The 18626-nt window shown below is 39.6% G+C and overlaps 1 protein-coding gene across 1 annotated transcript; it reads left to right on the forward strand.

Annotated features, from left to right (window-relative positions):
• The first annotated feature begins 3387 nt into the window (after positions 1 to 3387).
• LOC110105930 (coiled-coil domain-containing protein 25-like) lies at positions 3388 to 11990 on the forward strand. The gene is made up of 4 exons (XM_020835622.2): positions 3388 to 3546; positions 8658 to 8745; positions 10851 to 10912; positions 11541 to 11990. Exons 1-4 carry the CDS (start codon positions 3508 to 3510, stop codon positions 11691 to 11693), a joined length of 342 nt encoding a protein of 113 aa, XP_020691281.1. The 5' UTR covers positions 3388 to 3507; the 3' UTR covers positions 11694 to 11990.
• Positions 11991 to 18626: the final 6636 nt, after the last annotated feature.

Consider the following 18626-nt stretch of genomic DNA (forward strand, 5'->3'; position numbering starts at 1 on the left):
TACCGTTACCCTCAGTTTCAGAAGGACGAAATAGAAAAGTTGATCAGAGAAATGCTGGAAGCAGGGATCATTAGGCCCAGCACTAGCCCGTTCTCTAGTCCTATTCTATTGGTAAAGAAGAAGGATGGCAGCTGGCGGTTCTGTGTAGACTACCGCGCACTCAACAAGGAGACTGTACCTGATAAGTTTCCCATACCAGTGATTGAAGAGCGGTTGGATGAATTGAGTGGAACAGTGATTTTCAGCAAGATCGATTTGAAATCAGGATATCATCATATTCGAATGAAGAAAGAAGATGTGCCCAATTCTTAGTGATGCCATTTGGCCTCACCAATGCTCCAGCCACTTTCCAGGCACTCATGAATACGATCTTCAAATAGTATCTGAGGTGATTTATTTTGGTATTCTTCGATGACATCTTAGTGTATAGCAGAACAGAGGAATAACACTGGGGGCATTTGAAGAAGGTGTTAAAGGTTCTCCAGGAGCACCAGCTGAGGGCTAACCTGAAGAAGTGCTGCTTCACACAAGCCAGTGTGGAGTACTTGGGTCATGTGATATCCAAGGAAGGGGTAGCAGCAGATCAGTCCAAGATTGAGACCATGCTTAAGTGGCCACTGCCCAAAAACCTGAAGGAGTTGAGGGGATTCCTAGGGCTTACAGGGTACTACAAAAGATTTGTGAAGGGATACAGCATTATAGCTTGGCCACTCACTGAGCAGTTGAAGAAAGATGGATTCTTATGGGGGGAGGCAGCTACGACGGCATTTGAGTAGTTGAAGAAAGCTATGATCACAGTTCCAGACTTAGCTTTACCGGATTTTACTCAGGCTTTTATAGTACAGACAGATGCATCGGGATACGGGCTAGGAGCAGTGTTGATGCAGAGTCACAAGCCCATTGCATATTTCAGCCAGGTGTTGACTACCAGAGCTCGGCTGAATTCTGTCTATAAGAGGCAGTTGATGGCAATTGTTTTGGCCATCCAGAAGTGGCGGCCCTACTTACTCGGAAGACATTTCATCGTCAGAACCGACCAGCGGAGCCTGAAATATTTGCTGGAGCAACGCATGGTGACAGAGGAGCATCATAGGTGGCTATCTAAACTGCTCGGATATGATTTTGAGATCCAGTACAGGCCAGGGGTAGAAAATAAGGCAGCAGATGCCTTGTCCAGATGCATGGGGGAGCTGCAGACAGTGGCTGTATCAGTCCCAATGATGCTAGATTGGGAAGCCATAAAGGAAGAGAGTGCCAAGGACGAGGAACTAAGCAAGATCAGAGCTGACTTACTGAAGGAAGAGGGCAGCCATTCAGGATACACGTTGGAGAGGGAGAGATTGTTGTACCACGGGAGATTTTTGTTACCCAGAACGTCAATACACATCCCACAACTGCTCCAGGAGTTCCATGTAACTGCAGTGAGAGGTCATTCAGGAGTGCTAAAGACCTACAGGAGACTAGTCGCGCAGCTGTACCGGAAAGGTATGCATAGAGATTTGGAAGATATGGTATCCAGGTGCGAGGTGTGTCAAAGAAATAAGTATCTAGCTATGTCACCAGGGGGATTACTGTAGCCATTGGCATTACCAGGACGAGTCTGGGAGGAGATATTTATGGACTTCATTGATGGGCTACCCCGCTCGGAAGGATTCACTGTGATTTTGGTGGTAGTGGATAGATTGAGCAAATATGCTCACTTTATTCCTATACGCCATCCATACACGGCGGTGACAGTAGCATCATTCTTTATCAGGGAGATAGTCAGACTACATGGAGTGCCAGAGGCGATAGTATCAGACAGAGATAAAGTGTTCCTCAGCCATTTCTGAAAAAAATTGTTCAGGCTGCAGGGGACAGTGCTAAAAAGGAGTACAGCTTACCACCCATAGACGGATGACCAAACAGAAGTAGTCAATCGGAGCTTGGAAACTTATCTGAGATGCTTCGCATCAGAAACACCCAAGCTATGGGCTAAATGGCTATTATGGGCTGAGTACTGGTACAACACCTCTTTTCATTCAACCTCTCAGATGACCCCATTTAAGGTGTTGTACGGAAGGGATCCGCCCCACTTGGTGCATTTTGGGAGTTGCAGCACACCCGTGTCTTCAGTAGAAGAGTATTTGGAGGAGAGGGATAAGACACTGGAAGAGTTAAAAAGACATATGTTGAGGGCTCAACAGATTATGAAGAAAAAAGCTGATGGGCATCAGAAGGATATTCAGTTTGAGGTGGGCGAGAAGGTATTTTTGAAACTCCGCCCATATCGACAGAAATTGATCGCCAACCAGAGGAATGAGAAGCTTGCTCCAAGGTACTTCGGTCCTTATGAAGTACTGGAGAAAATTGGAGCCATGGCATATCGTCTGAAGTTACCACCGACAGTGATGATCCACCCGGTTTTCCATGTATCCCAGCTAAGGAGAGCCATTGGAGATTGTGCTACCAGTTCTGAGTTACCCGGGACATTAACAGATGAAATGGAAATTGTCTTGGAACCTTTGGAGCTCATGGAGGTTCGTTAGAAAGCAGATGGAGCCACAGATGTCCTGATCAAATGGAAGAACCTCCCTGACTACGAGGCCACGTGGGAGCCATACGAGCGGATGAAGCGATAGTTTCCTGACTTCCACCTTGAGGACGAGGTGGTTCTTTGGGAGGGCAGTAATGTTAGACCGGTTCATAGAGGACCCGTCCAGCCGGCCCAATCCATTGGGCCGGCTCTGTTCGTTTACGGGAGAAGGAAAACGGCGGAACCAGCAAGGGAGCCGGCGGAAACAGCATGGAGGGAATAGGTGGGGTCCACTTGTTTTTCAAATTGAATCTAGGAGCCAAAAGGAGTGGAAACAAGGGCAATTAAGTCCTTTTATGTTATTTTTGAAATGTATGCATTAAATAGGGAGAAAAGGATTGATTAGGGTTATGTGAAATTTGCTTTGAGTTTTCTTGTTCTTCTTTGGTGGCTAGGGCTCTAGATCGAATTCTAGAGATTGGGAGAGTGCGATCCTCCTCTCAAATAGAGGATCCTTGTATCTTTGCTATTTTCCTTGCATCTATTAGTAAAATACAAGTCTTTTCTCCATGTTTCCTGTAGTTTTTCTCTGTTTTTCCTCAGTTTTTGGCTGTTTTCCTGCTGTGGACAGCAGTTTGTCTTGAGAGTTGTTGTAAAAGTGAATAGGAAATACTTGAAATCAAGTATTTCCTATCAGATACACAATACTTGTGCTCTACTTTTTTTTTTCCTTCACTATTCATGCCATAGCTTGGGTTTATTTACTTAATCCAAATCATATAAATACTCATTAAATTTCTTTCGTGCTTGGACCTAATTCTGGTAATCATTTTTCCTCTCTATTGTTTTTTTTTTCCTTGTTGGCGTGACTTCAGTATTTTTTTCATTACGCTCTTTAGTAGGTTTATTACTGTTTATGATTTGTAGGAAATAAGGTGAATAATGTAGATGTTGTCTATACTCCATGGTATAATTTGAAGAAGACTCCTTCAATGGATGTTGGGCAGGTTGGGTTTCACAATTCTAAAATGGTGAGTGCTACTTTTATTAGTTTGGTAAATTCTGAGCTTTTTATAGCGTCATCCACTGCTATCTGTGGATGTTGCAGCTTCTTTGAAACATGGGCATCTTTATATATTTGCTTCTGAAATTCATTCATAAAGCTGATTTCATCTAATTGTGTTAATATGATGGTGATGATGCTAATAATATATGCGAATTTTAATGGGATATTCCAATTATACAGTTTCTCTCTTTATTTCTAGTTCATGCTTATGAGTGCTTATGTTTTAAAGCTGGCCATTCAAATAGATAATAATGATCATGGACGAGTGATCTACTTGAATATGCATGGGGATGCTTCAAGTATTAATATTACTAGAATTCTTATTTAGTTGATGACTAATCTGTCCTGTTACTTTGCTTCATTAGTTTGGGCACATTCTGGTTAGTTGAACTTTTATTTCTTCGAAAGAAACTCTTTCCATTCATTCTTTTTAGAGTTAATTTTTTTATGGCTACAGTTGTGTGCACTCCGGACCTTATTTTAATTTTAAATCATAAAAGGTTTGGTTTCAATTCTGCCTGATGACTTTTTCATCTTGTATATTAAACAATGAATGTTCTTTTGCATGAAATTTGTTTAAAGCAAGGAAATGATAATCAAAAGAAAGAGATTTTTAGCACATAGTGGTTCTTGTTTAAATTGGTTGACCGTATTAATATTAAAACCCATCACTTCTAAATATGGAGTAAAAAGTTGCACATATCATGCTATGCAGGTTTATTAACGCCTATTATTTTCTATTTTAATTTGTCACTGGATCAATAATACGTTTAAAGTGAACTCAGGTTTGCTTAACTGACCTTGGAGTATCCTGCTAATATCACTGTGGCGATAATATGTGTTCAAGTGAACACCGGTTTGGATAATGCACACTTTGCTAGCACTAATAATGCAGAAGCACCTATAAAATGATAAATAGATCTGCTAGTCGTTAGGATGCATCTCCAAACCCCCTCCTAGATTTGTGCATGTGGTCCAAACAGCAACAATCTGGGTTCCATTTCTAGCTGGGTTTCCCTATTTCATCCAAGCTCAGCAGCTTTTTATTTCTCTGCATTCATTTTTCTTTTCCCTATTATTTGATTGGTTAATTTGGTGTGGGCTCCGAAAATTCTGCCCCGGCCTCCCCACCGCGCATTGATTTGCTGCTTTTTTGCTTTTCTTCGGCGAGGAAGTTTTAACTGAATAAGTTCTGGGGTAAATTTTGGAAGGCAGATGAGTTTGTAGATAAGACACTACCCAGAGATTTCACCCTCATTTTGCGAGGACTATGATCTGAGTTTTGGTTTCCTATAGGCGCAAGCCCCTATAGTTAATTATCCCTCCCGATCACGAGAGAGAACTTTCGATTAAGGCTAGTTGTCGATCAGATACGTTGTATCCATAGATACGTAGTATCAGGCATATAGTAGTAGCAATAGACATTGATATTTGAAAATGTTGGATTTGGAAATTGATTGGAAGTTGGGAATTTGGGAAGAGTTTGGATGTTTGGAAAATTTGATATTTAAAATAGAAATTTCACCATCTTTCACTTAAAGCGGATGGTGGGGGAATGGATGATGGACCCGATCAAGATCACATAGTTCCGTTGTCTCGGGCCATCGTGGTCCCTAGTCTACTTAGTCAGAGGAGGTAGTCGACCCAACCTGACAGAAGGATCCTTGTCGGCAGCCATGGGTTGCTTCGTCCAAGTGGACCTTGTAGACCTGGGTTGGATGTTTGTCTAAGGGGACAAATTTGAATCCACCTTAGCTAACAGAGGGCTTGGTGCCCTATCGAACATGTTCTATTGATTCATATCTCAAGGAATAAGGAGCGTATTGGCTCTGGCCATAACCGTTATATCATGGTGCCATTCGGCTACAAAACCACTCGGTTCAGAGGGCACCGGGTCGTCATAACCGTTTATCCTGCGGTGCCATTTGGCTGCAAAATCAGTTGATTTTTATATACCCCTTTAGTGTGCCTTATGTGTATACAATTTATGGTGCACGTGCAGGGGTATTTTGAAAGTATTTTGAAATTATAAACGCCTTCTGTCCGCTTGCAATGATGTTGCGGATCCGGTGGTGTTATTTTGTAGATTGTGGACGCCTTCTGTCTGCTTGCATGAGTATTGCAGATCCGGTGGCGTTGAGGCCTTGATTTTGAACCCCCCTTTCTCATTCATCGGGGAAGGTTTCTTCTGGACTTTGAAGTCAGAGATCGTTGCTTTGAAAGGAATTCCTTTCAGGGTCTTTAGTGTAGTGGACTTGTTATTTCCGGCATTTTTGGGCACCAGAAATGTTTTCTTCTTAAGTATAGAACTGAGAAGAGACTATGGAACACTAGGAAGTTTAGTTCTAATTTGTTCAAACATTTCCCCCTTCTATCAGAGGGTGTCCTTTTCGTACATAGAGTCACCCTTGTACTCAACGCACTTGTAGATCTTGGTCACCGTCGTTGTAGGTAATATCCGTACTTGTGTCCACAAGGATTCGTTGTACTTACGACATATCCATGTTGTTAGCCACAAGTATTCATTTGCAGGAGACCGTTGTATCTACTACGACCTCCTGAAGGTATTTGTAGAAGAGTCATTGTTCTTGCATCTTACCCACCTTTCACCAATCTCAGGTGGGGGGATGTTTATATTTGTGCCCACAGTGGTTCGTTGTACCTACGATGTACACACTGTTGTTATCCACAAGTAGATTTGCAGGGGACCGCTGTATCAACTACGACCTCCTGGAAGTATTTGTAGAAAATCCATTGTTGCCAACATTATACCCACCTTTCACTAATCTCAGGTGGTTTGATGTCTTGCATTTGTTTGTAGGGACGGATCTTCCATTATTGGATGCCGGTATTGCCATCTCAATCAGCATGCATTTGTAGGGATTGTTGTAGGAATTCATGCATCGAGGTCTTGTAATGTACTTTGAGTCACTTTTGACTGTATGAATGCTCTTGTAGTTTGAGTTTCCTCGCACATGATTCAAGCCTTGTCCTTATATGTGTTTGGATCCAAGTCCAGTTGCATTCAGACTTGAATTCATCAAGTTTACAAGTCCCCACTTGATGTCGTATAGCCCGAGTTCAAATATGAGCTCAAAGTACATGTTCAAGTTGATTGTTCATAGTCCTTTTGAAGTCCTTGCAAGTGCAATTGCATGTTCGTATTGAGTTTAAGTGCTCAAGTCCTCTTGTCATTTTGTTCAAGTTGGAGTTCTACCAAGTCCACAAGCTCAATATACGAGCTCAAGTTCTATGTCCCCTGCGGTCCTTGCAAATTCATTTGTTGATTTTGATTTCTAGTCACATTTTGATTTTTATTTCATTTGGTTTTGACCTTGATTAATCGTTTAGACTTTATTCAGGTCTCATGCTTGTGTTCAATCAAGTTCAAAGGTCAACAAGTCCACAAGTCTTTTGTTCTTGTTCATTTGAGTCCCAATTCTTGCATATCTTTTTGAGTTCAAAATAGGTCCGAGGTCAAGTTTCACATTCACCTGAAATTTTGGCAGCCTCCCGGTGTCTCCCCTGTTTAGGGGAAAACCACGAAAAATTTGGACCTCCCGCCACGCTAGAGAAAAGCTTGCACGGTAGGTGCCCTCTTTCAAGGACACTGCGGCCGTGTAAAGTCTTTGTCCCCACCACGCCAGAGAAAGGCGTGTATGGGTCTTCGGTACCTGTTGCAAGAAAAGTAGTTATTCCCCGCGAGCGGGTACTTATGAATATCCCGATCTCGTTGTAGGTGCCGTGCCGGATTTCCATCCCACCACTCTAGAGAAAAGCGTGTACAGGCGGTTTGCCGGTGCGCCACGAACATCAAGAACAGGATTTGGAACCAAAGGATTGCTCACTTACCTCGTCATAGGTGTCGCGCCGGATTCCCTTCCCACCACGCTAGAGAAAAGCGTGTATAGGCGGTCTACCGGCTCGACACGCATGCCGAGGTAGGGGGGAGAGAAAGGTTCTAAAAAATTATACCTTTGGCGGCCGGTAAACCGGCGGTGGAAGCTCGTGGACTGAGGCGGGAACCGAGGTAGGAGGCATGTATTTTTTTATTAATTATAATTAGCATTAATTAATTAAAATTAATTAACTAATTTTTTAATTAGTCATTTATAAATAATTATAACTAATTAAAATAATTAATTAAAATTCATTAAAATTAATTAAAAATGATAAGTTATATATAAAAAAAACTTATTTTAAACCCCTTTGTTAGGCAGATTTGCAAGATTTTGGCCGAGAAAGCGCTCGACAGGGAGAAAGTTACCTTCACGGCTAACAAGCTCCCGTCCTTGCTTCCGATCCCAGATGAAGGGAATGTCGTCGAATCCAGCAGAGTCGATTTGGCCGAAGATGCGCGTGAGAGGGACAAAGTTACCTTCACACCGCGAGCTCCCGTTGTCACTCCCGATCAAAATGCGTGACTTCCGATCCGAATAGGAAGGGAGAGTCGCATGAAGGAACAAAGTCGAACGGCCACGACGGAGCCGAGGACACGCGTGATAGGGAGAAAGTTAACTCAGAGCCGGCGAGCTCCCGTTCCTTGATTCCAATCAAGATGTCGTAACTTCCGATCCTTCAAGAAGGGAACGTCGTCGAAGCAGCGAAGTCGAGCAACACAGAGGGAGGGAGAAAGATCGGAGAGTAGGAAAAGAGAGAGAGCAGGGAGCCTTCGGAGAGAAGAAGCCAAAGGCCTCGTCCCTTCGGCCTTTTAACGACTCGAACGAGTCGTGCGAGCAACGTGCGAGACGCAACGCTCGGTATGGTCTCGACGTGCGACGAGCGGCGCTGGATCGTGTGACGTGGGACGGCAAGGAGCAGGTAAGTGATTCAACATTTTTTTTTCTTTTGTTTTACTGGCTACGGGTCAACATTTGGCTAGTTGGGTCTCAGAGCCTCTGTCCTGGTTTTGGTAACTCATTTTTGCTTCTAAAAATTTTGGTAGGGTTTAGTGTCATTACCAGTCTCTTGCTGTTGTTATTTGTGGTTTTAATGTATATATTACACTTCTTCTGTTTACTATGTATGTATGCTATTTTAAATATTGTTATCAGCTAATGCTTCCAGCTTTTTTAGGTCCGTACCGTGAGAGTTGAGAAACGTGTAAATGAGATTGTCAACAGACTGAATAAGACAAAAGTGGAGAGGAATCCAGATTTGAAAGGTATAGTTGCACAGTTATTTGAAATAGCTTTCTTATTTGTTGTTTCCTTTCTTATCAGAAGTAATGCTATTAATAGTGTTCGAGGTAATATATATATTAACCAATTTATGTATTGTTTTCTTGAATCTCGGAGAAGATGAGCTTTCTTTACATTTTGGCCTTAAGTATCTAAGCTAAACATACTTTCCTTTTTAATCTATTTTTTGCTGTTGGCTGGTGTTATTCTCTGAGGATATCCTTCCAATTTTGCATTGCCATCATTTTAGTTGCAATCTGTACGCAATTTTTCTTATCTATCAAGATCAATTCTGTAGCTCAATTCTGTCATATGTTTTTTGATAGCGGTTTATCCAAGATTGTGAAAATCGGATCAGACAAAGAACCGGATGAAGGAGAAGTTAACGGTTTGATGGTTCGACCGAGTTTGAATTGGATGACGTAATAAATATCAAATTTATTTAAATATAATATAATTGATATAATAATAATGCAATCGGTTGAAATATGTGACAAAAAATAAAATAAAACAAAATAAACAATTATGAAGATGCAGGTTGATTGTCTACTGGATCCATTCTAAATCACCAAAAATAATTGTCATAATAATCAATTAGTACAAACACCAGTCCAAATGATAAAATTAGTACTATTAAACATCAAAGCACTACAATTTGATTGAAAATGGAGGGTTCCAATATAAAGCAATCAGTTGTAAGATGAAGGCACAAGCATCTAGGAAATCTATCAAGAATAAAATGAATAACTAAAATACAATCAAACAAAACTTTGGATCGTTGTATAGTAGTACCCATGATTGTTGTTAATAATATAAATAATTTGTAATATTTTTTTGCCATATTTGCACTTAAAAAATTGTATTGCTTGTGTGCTTTATGTGGGAAAAAAAAAAAAAAACTCTTTGTTAGTCGTGCTCTGAGTGTACAATTTCTTGCTATTCTTAGCTTCTTACACATGGATGTTTCATATTTGTTGCCTAAACTAATTTATTTGAAGAATCACAATACAAATAAGAAAAAATAAAATAAAATTTGAAACTAGGATTTTTCATAGCTTTTTGCCTAAACGTGTCAGGCCCTTATATGTCATGTCGGACACTAGATACCTCTTTTGAGGAGAATTGTCGGTGCATTATGGAAAATAAGTTCTAACCAATGTAATCACTATTATAATAGAGTTTTCACTTGTGGAATGCAAGAATGCACAACATGGCGAGGCTTAAATACATTTAATAACACATATTATGTTTAATATGTACATACAATATGTGCTTAAGAATAATCTAACTAAGAGTTAGTCGTGCTCTGAGTGTACAATTTCTTGCTATTCTTAGCTTCTTACACATGGATGTTTCATACTTGTTGCCTAAACTAATTTATTTGAAGAATCACAATACAAATTAAAAAAAAAAAAAATCGAAACTAGGATTTTTCATAGCTTTTTGCCTAAACGTGTCAGGCTCTTGTATGTCATGTCGGACACTACATGCCTCTTTTGAGGAGAATTGTAGGTGCATTATGGAAAATAAGTTCTAACCGCTGTAATCACTATTATAATAGAGTTTTCACTTGTGGAATGCAAGAATGCACAACATGGCGAGGCTTAAATACATTTAATAACACATCTTATGTTTAATATGTACATACAATATGTGCTTAACAATATTCTAACTAAGGCTTACAATTTGTAAGGTAATATAACCCCCTATTACTTATCAAACTTTGATGTGCTTAATTAAGTTTGGGGTTGGTATCCTGCTATTGTCCTGATGATTTAGCCATGGACTACCTGGCTGTGGGTGGCTATTTACAATCTTGTGCTCTTGCTCTTTTCTCCCTCTTCTCTTCCGCCTTAACTATTCCAGTTTCTGTTTTCCATATGCCAGGGAAATCTGCAGTTCAAAGTATGTTTTTTTCTGGATTCTTAATTAGGTATTAATCGTTGAAAGAAAAATATAAGCTCCCCTGTAACTTTTTCTTTTAATTAATGTTTTGCATGGATTTATGCACCAGTGCATAGTTATTAACATTTTACATTATTACCTAATCAATACCATCCATGAAAACTTTTTTATTGTTTGCTTGCAGCTGAGCGTGAAGCTGTCAATGCAGCAGAAAGAGCTGAAAAGAAGCAGCTATTAAGAGAAAAGGTGATTTCTTCTTAACAAGTTTGTGTTTAAATGAAATTGGGAAAATTTGTAATATATTCAGCACAGTTTGTGCATATTCATGTTCAGGGTCCTTTGCCTTTACTCTGCATGACCTATTTAAACAACTTTTGTGGAACTATGTGATATGCCGGCCCAAGCGGGGCAAGCTGAACCGGTCCAGCATGGACCGGTTCTCACATACAGGAGGCGCTCAAAGGGGGGAGCGGAAACAGCAGGGAGGCCCACACACTAATGATGCTTTGTTTTGGAGGGAAAATTCAATTTAGGGGCTGTTTAGGAATTAAGAAAATTTCTGTTGTCTTTAATTGCTTTTTTCTTGCTAGGGTTAGGGTTATTTTGAATTTGAAATCTGAACTTGGGATCTTCTTTGATGCGGCTCTAGTTTCTTGGCTACAGATTTGGAGAGTTATTTCTTCCTCTCAAATTGAAGAAACTTGTATCGTGTGCTGTTTTTCTCTATCTACTAGTGGAATCCATGTGTTTTCTCGCTGATTTCATCAATCCTATCAAGTTTTCTGCTGCATTGTTTCTGTTTTTCTGCTGTAAACAGTAGTTTTTCTGCTTGTGAATGCTTATTTCCTATCACTATGTTTCTTACATGTTACAGAAGCGCCGCGAAGAGATGGAAAGGCTGGAAAAGGAGAGGCAGTCAGAGCTAAGGAGCTACAAGGGACTTATGGTTTCAGAGAAGATGACTTCCAACAAGCAAATTGCATCAACCAATAAATCCCTGCAAGAACTGGAGGAAGACTTCATGTAGATTCACCAAACTTAAACATGGATTTACTGCAGGGAACTGGGTCGATCTCAAGAAGCTGCAATTGAGTAATGGATCAAAGGAAAAAAAAAAAATTTCTTCCACATTTTGAATCTCTGTTGATGATACCCTGAAGTTTCTCTTGTATTGTGAAACAAACAATGAAAGAAAGAAAGGGAGCTATTAGCCCATGACATCATTCTACGTTGGCTAGTTGTTTGAGGTCTTGTAAAACTTAAGTCCTTATCCTTATTTTTGGAAAATTAATGTGTGAGACTTGAAGTTTTTCTGGCTTGTTGACGATTGTGTTCTTTTGCGTCTAATATGCCCAAATTTTTTTAGGATTTATAAGATTTACTAATCGTAGGTTTCGTTTGAGCCAGCTTTCTTATTGCTTCTTAAAGCATCTTTTTAGTAGAAAAAAAATTAATTTTTGTACTAAAAAATTGCTTTAAGAAGCAGTAAGAAAGCCGTCGCAAATGAAGCCATAGTTGAATTAAGCCATGCTTGCAGACAAAAAGCCTCTTATTGTTAAAAATATACAAAATGTAATGCAGTAGAATGCATAAAAAAATTTAGAGATGGCTGTATGTTGATGGTCCTGACACAGCGCACAATTCTATGCACATGGATCTCATTTGTGCTTAAAAAACATTTCAAATCTTTATACTCTATGAACAATTTTAACTCGGCTGTACTTTCCAGATGAGCACATAGTATTTCTTAAGACTTGGTGGACACACAAGAGCAATTCATTGTTGAGAGGCTTTGATCCTTGGCTAAGGGCGGTACTCATCAAAATGACTAATGCAACATTGCCAATTTTGAGTCATAGGAGGAACTAGTAGTAGTGTGTTTGATTAAGGCTTCGTTTTTGATAATTTTTTTATTGCTTTATAAAGTAGCTTTTTAGTATAAAAATTTTTTAAATTAAAAATTTTTATACTAGAAAGTTGCTTTAGAAAGGAGGAAGAACGTTGTTCCAAATGAAGCCTAAGAATCCCATCAATGAAATTCAATAGAGTGCCATTGATCTTCATTGAGAAAAGAATTCTAGGAGGAACTAGCAATAAAGGGCTTTGACACGATTTCTAGTATTGTCATCTTGTAATTAACGAGGCTTTCGTATCTTCACCAAACAAGAACCCCAAAGGGAACCACCACTTGCTAACAAAGAGTTTCAAGAGTGACGCTCTTTTAAGGTGTCTTCTAGCTTTTTTTATGAAGAGTTTGATAGATCGGTCCAAGATGGAACGGTCTAGCTTGCTCAACACCAAGGCCGGCTCCTAGTCTATTCCAGGCGGAATAGGGAGCAGCCAGCTCCCCTTGTGGGGCTCATGCATTGATGGAAAATTCAAATAGGAGGGGGCGATTTAGGAGAGAAATTATTTAGGGTGGGGATGTTTAGTAATTATGCTTTTATTTATATTCTCTAAATAGGGGAGAAGGTATTAGGTTTAGGGTTATGTGAGATGTTTGCTGATTTATGAATTTTCTTTTAGGTATTTGGGCTTTAGCCATTGGCTAGGGATTGGGAGAGCCCAATCTTCCTCTCAAATTGAAAATCCATTGTATCTTATTTGTTTTCTTGTTCGTCTTTATCAATTATCAAGTTCCCTAGAGTTTTGCCTAAGAATTTATCTCAAAATCCTGCTTAAACTTTGTTGGAATTTAAAATTTCAGCTATGTTTTTTTTTTTTTTTTTTTTTTTTTTTTTTTTTTTTTTTTTTTTTTTTTTTTTTTTTTTTTTTTTTTCAATTTTTGCATTTGTTTCCTATCAAATTGGTATCATATTATTTTCTTAGAAGGAAAAATAAGTTTTCTTCACTATTTTTACGATTAGAAACTAGATCCAATTAATGGCAGCAAAGAATGTGGATGCGTTGGATGGCGAGATGAAACAACTCAAGGTTAGAGTAGAGGAAAAATATTTCGGGGTGGAAAGATGACTCTCAGACATTTAAAAACACTTTGAGAACTTTGAAGAGATGATGAATAGATGAAATGCAATCAAAAATATCATCGGCGATTCCGAGGGTGGAATTATGAGGAAAGGAGATCCATGAGGAAGATAATAAATTGGAGAGTGTTTTTCATCAAGGACCGCCACATGGATTCCCATTGGTGGGTGTATGGGTTATTCCGAAGGGGAGACAAAAAGGAGGAAGGAAGCCAACCCTTTTGGTAGATTATCAGAGCAAGGGGAGAGGTGGATTGGAGAAGGACATGGTTGGGGGGAGCCATGAGTTCAAAATAAAGCAAGGGAGGTAGGAAGGGAATCACACCACCACTACACCGGGGGAACCAACAGGGGAAGAAACCAATGGGGTATAGATGCAAGGGCAAGGAAGCTAAATATGCTAGTCTTTGATGGGGAAGATGTTCAAGGTTGGGTGTACTAGGTGGAACATTACTTTGCCATCAATGGGTTAACTAAATGGGAGAAACTCATGGTAGGTCTATATTTTGAAGGGAAAGCCCTCGCTTTGTTCTAGTAGAGGGAGGTGAGGCTTCCAATCAACTCCATGAGGATAGTTTAAAGAGTGCTTATTGGAACATTTTTTAGCCATTCGGGAAGGGGACCTCTACGAGTTGTTCTTTGCTCTAAGGAGGGGACAATTATGGAGCACCAGGAGAAGTTTGAGCTGTTCTCAAGGAGACTGAGGGGAATCTCTGAGGAAGGGTTAGAGGGGAATTTCATGAAGGGGCTTAGGGAGGACATATGAGCAGAACTTAGAGTATTGAGGCCTAGGGGGCTGAGAGAGACAAAGGAGATCGCTCAGAGGGTGGAGAAAAAAATACAAAAGGGAGATGGCCATTGGAAGTAACACCATGGGAGGGGCCTATCGAAGTACTACTATAACTCTAGCTTCTAGAACCCAAATAGTATCTTTATAGAGAGAAGCTCCAAGGGAGAAGAGCAATGGAGTTCGCCCAGAGGGGAACATCAAGCTACTCACAAAGGCGAGGTAGGGGTGTAAACAAGTCGAGTCAAGTAGTGGCCTAATCAAGCTCAGCTTGTCGATCAGAAAGTTTGCTCGAACTCGAGCTCATCCCATTATAAACGAGTTCGAGCCATCTCGCAAGCCTTGGCATGATTTTTAACATATTATTAACTATTTTAATTATTTAAGTTTTTATTAAACATTTTAAAAAATTATTATTATTTTTAAATATTAAATTTTAATTTATTTTTATATTATTAAATAATTTAAATATTTATTATTATTTTTTGAATATTTAAATTTAATAAATAAAATAAAATAATTTAAAAATATTAATAATTATTTGAGCCGTCTCACGAGCTCATGAGCCGAGTCTCATCTCATCAAGCTCGAACTCGAGCACGTTTACTAAACAAGCTCGAGTTTGACCTAGAGCTCGACTCGTGAGCTCGATAAGCTTGGCTCGCGAGGCCATAAGTAAGTTAAGCTTGAGTCAGCTCAGCTCATTTACATCCCTAGGCGGAGGTGCAGGATAAAAGGACAAAAGGGTTATGTTGTAGATGTGATGAGAAGTACATACCTGATCATGGGTATAAGGACCAAACTCTTTTGGTTCTCATCGTCAGTGATGACGAGGAAGTTGAGGGAGGTGGGAGTGAAGCATCAACAGAGGAGGAAAAACTGCACTTAGACATGGCTGAGGTCTCCCTGAACTCAGTGATGAGATTCACTCTGAATCACACTATGAATGTGAGAGGAGAAATAGTAGATAAGGAGTTAGTGGTGCCGATAGACAATGGGGCCACTCACAATTTCATCTCCAATAAGGTTATAGACCAATTAGGGCTGAAATTGGTGGACACATGATGCTATGGGGTGATGAGTGGGACAGGGAAGATTAAGAGAGGTAGAGGGGTGTGTAGGGGAGTAGTCTTGACCATACAAGGGATCTCAATGAGGGAGGATTTTCTCTCATTGGAGCTGGGGGCACTAATGTCATCTTGGGGATGAGATGGCTACATACTTTGGGGGATTCTAAGGTGAATTGGAGGATGCTGACAATGGAGCTTATGGTGGAACAGTGGAGGATGGTGATTAAGGGAGATACAAGACTCTTTAAAGTCATGACATCACTAAAAATCATGGTAAGAGCCATACAGGAGGAGGAGGATTTCTCGTGGAGCTACAGAGCTTCAAATGGATTAGAGGGGAGGAAGGAGGGGACATATGTCTTTCAGTATAGCCGGTTATACAACAGTTATGTGAGGTTTTTTAGCCACATTTGGGATTGCCACCTCAAAGAGTACAAGAGCATGCCATCACGCTAAGCGAGGGGTATCACAAATTAGTGTAAGGCCTTATCGTTACCCCCAAATCTAAATGAAGATATTAAAAATATGATCGAGGAGATGTTGGAGATTGGGATCATCATGCCAAGTGTGAGGCCATTCTCTAGCCTATTTCTACTAGTTGAAAAGAAGGATGGAAGCTGACGATTTTATGAGGACTACTGAGCCCTGAATAAGGAGATTATGCTAGGTAAATTTCCTATTCCAGTGCTAGTTGAGCTTTGTGGAGTGGCGGTATTTACAAAGCTGATCCTAAAGTCAAGATACCATCAGATCTGGATGAGAGAGGAAGGTGTTTCGAAGATAGCTTTTAGGACACCGAGGGACACTATGAGTTCTTGGTGATGCCATTAGGTCTCACCAATGCACCTGTTAACTTTTATTCCCTCATGAATAAGGTGTTTCAAGCTTACCTCAGGAAGTTTGTTCTGGTGTTCTTTGATAATATCTTGGTATGGCAAGTCCAATGATGAGCATTTAAGGGTAGTCTTAGGGGTGTTACAGAAGCATCAACTGAGGGGCAATATGAAGAAGTGTTATTTTGCACATGTGAGTGTGGAGTACTTGGGACATATGGTATCCCAGGAAGGGGTGGCTATTGATAAGGCCAAGATCGAGGCAATGCTGAAATGGCCTCTACCTAGGAACCTAAGAGAGCTAAGGGGATTTCTAGGATTGACTAGGTATTATAGGAGGTTCTTGAAAGGATACAACACCATTGCTTGGCCATTGAAAAAGCAACTACATTAAGGGAAAAATTATGTTCAGCACTACTGTGTACCAATCATATTGATTCAGCTGTTAGAAATATGAAGTTTGTTACCGCTGCTACATCTATTTCATTAGGGATTGATAATCTTTTAACAATACCTTCTAAGAGATGGTTAGTTCAAGATGCTGAACAACAAAGTTTTATTTTATAGAAAAACCATCATTATGGGAATGCACATGTGGTAGAAAAATTACGTATGACGAGCGGTATCGAGCGATACCGAGTGATACTGAGCATGTACCAAAAATCAATAGTGGCAATTATTTGTCATTCATTATTGTACATACATTCATCAGTGGAGAGATACCGAGTGACACCAAGTATATATCAAGCGGTATCGAGCATGTATCTAGTAGTTCCGAGCATGTACTTAGTGATACTTAACAGTATCGAGCATGTACCTAGAAGTATCGAGCATATTTATAGCATGTACCTAGTAGTACCGAAAATGTACCTAGCAATACTTAGCTGTAACGAGCATGTACCTAGTGATACTTAATAGTATCGGGCATGTACTTAGCAGTACCAAGCATGTTCATAACATGTACTTACCAGTACCGAGCATGTACCTAGTGGTAGTTAGCAGTAACAAACATGTACCTAGCAGTACCGAGCAGAGCATGTACCTAGTGCTAACGAGCATGTACCGAGCAGTACCTAAGTAGTACCTAGCAGTACCGAGCATGTATTTAGTAGCACTTAACCATAATGAGCATGTACCTAGCAGTACCAAAGATGTACCTAGTAGCACCAAGCATGTACTGAGCAATACCTGAGCAGTATCTAGCGATACACAATAGTATACAACATTAAAATGAACAAAACATCACGTAAACGAAAGCATAAAATGAGCTTTTCTTTATTCTTCAATGAGCAATACTGAATAACTATATATTTCTCATAAAATTTTATAGAGCATGCATTTAATACTAAACATCACATAAATGAAAGAGAAAAATGAATAAGAATTACATCTGAGAGAATAAATGAATGTCTACAAATTTATCATTTTATATAAAATTTTACATAGTTGATTTACATAAATCGTTCTTGCCAAGTATTTGAGCTTGTTTGAGAATTTCATATGCCATGAAGATGAACACAGTTCTGTTGTATTTTCCATGACAGATTTTTCTGTTGAAAATCTAAGCTCATCAAAACATAAAAACATATATTCTCTCATAAACATTAAAAAGAAGTGATTATGCAAGTAAAATCATCTTACCCTTAAGCTTTCTTTTCTTCTCCAATGGTTCTGAAGAATATGTAAAGTCCTCCAAACTAATCCCCATCTTCATCATTTGTTTCTCTTTATTTTTTTCTGAATAGGCACCAAAAGTCTTATCCCGCAAAAAAACACAAATATTTCAGCGCTGTTGTGGTTATTTCATTTTAAAAAAGAGCGCTAATCCTAAACCAAAAAATTTGAACATAAAATTTTTGGGCCAAGTCTGTCGGGCTGTCAAAAAATAAATAAATTATGGAATATAAATGAATATCCACATTACAATACAGGTGTCGCAATCTTATTGGAGTCCGGACAAAGAACCACATCCGGACTCCGCACAGAATAATTTCCCCTATTCAAGGCCCAATAAAGAGTAGCCAACCCCCCTTGTGAGGCCCATGCATTGATGGAAAATTCAAATAGGAGGGGGCAGTTTAGGAGGGAAATTATTCAGAAAGGGGTTGTTTAGTAATTATGCTTTTATTTGTATTCTCTAAATAGTGGAGAAGGGATTAGGGTTAGGATTATGTGAGATGTTTGCTTATTTCTGAATTTTCTCTTAGGTGTTTGGGCTCTAACCACTGGCTAGCGATTGGGAGAGCCGGATCTTCAATCTTCCTCTCGAATTGAAGATCCATTGTA

This window comes from Dendrobium catenatum, unplaced genomic scaffold (genome assembly GCF_001605985.2).
Source record: "Dendrobium catenatum unplaced genomic scaffold, ASM160598v2 fragScaff_scaffold_783, whole genome shotgun sequence".
Taxonomy (NCBI): Eukaryota; Viridiplantae; Streptophyta; class Magnoliopsida; order Asparagales; family Orchidaceae; genus Dendrobium; species Dendrobium catenatum.

What these genes read in the sequence shown, in the direction of transcription:
- LOC110105930 (XM_020835622.2), top strand. Translation starts at nt 3,508, where the DNA reads ATGGATGTTGGGCAGGTTGGGTTTCACAATTCTAAAATG. An exon ending in GAGGAATCCAGATTTGAAAG is followed by an intron (nt 8,746 to 10,850) that starts GTATAGTTGCAC and finishes GTTTGCTTGCAG; the next exon opens with CTGAGCGTGAAGCTGTCAAT. An exon ending in AGCAGCTATTAAGAGAAAAG is followed by an intron (nt 10,913 to 11,540) that starts GTGATTTCTTCT and finishes TACATGTTACAG; the next exon opens with AAGCGCCGCGAAGAGATGGA.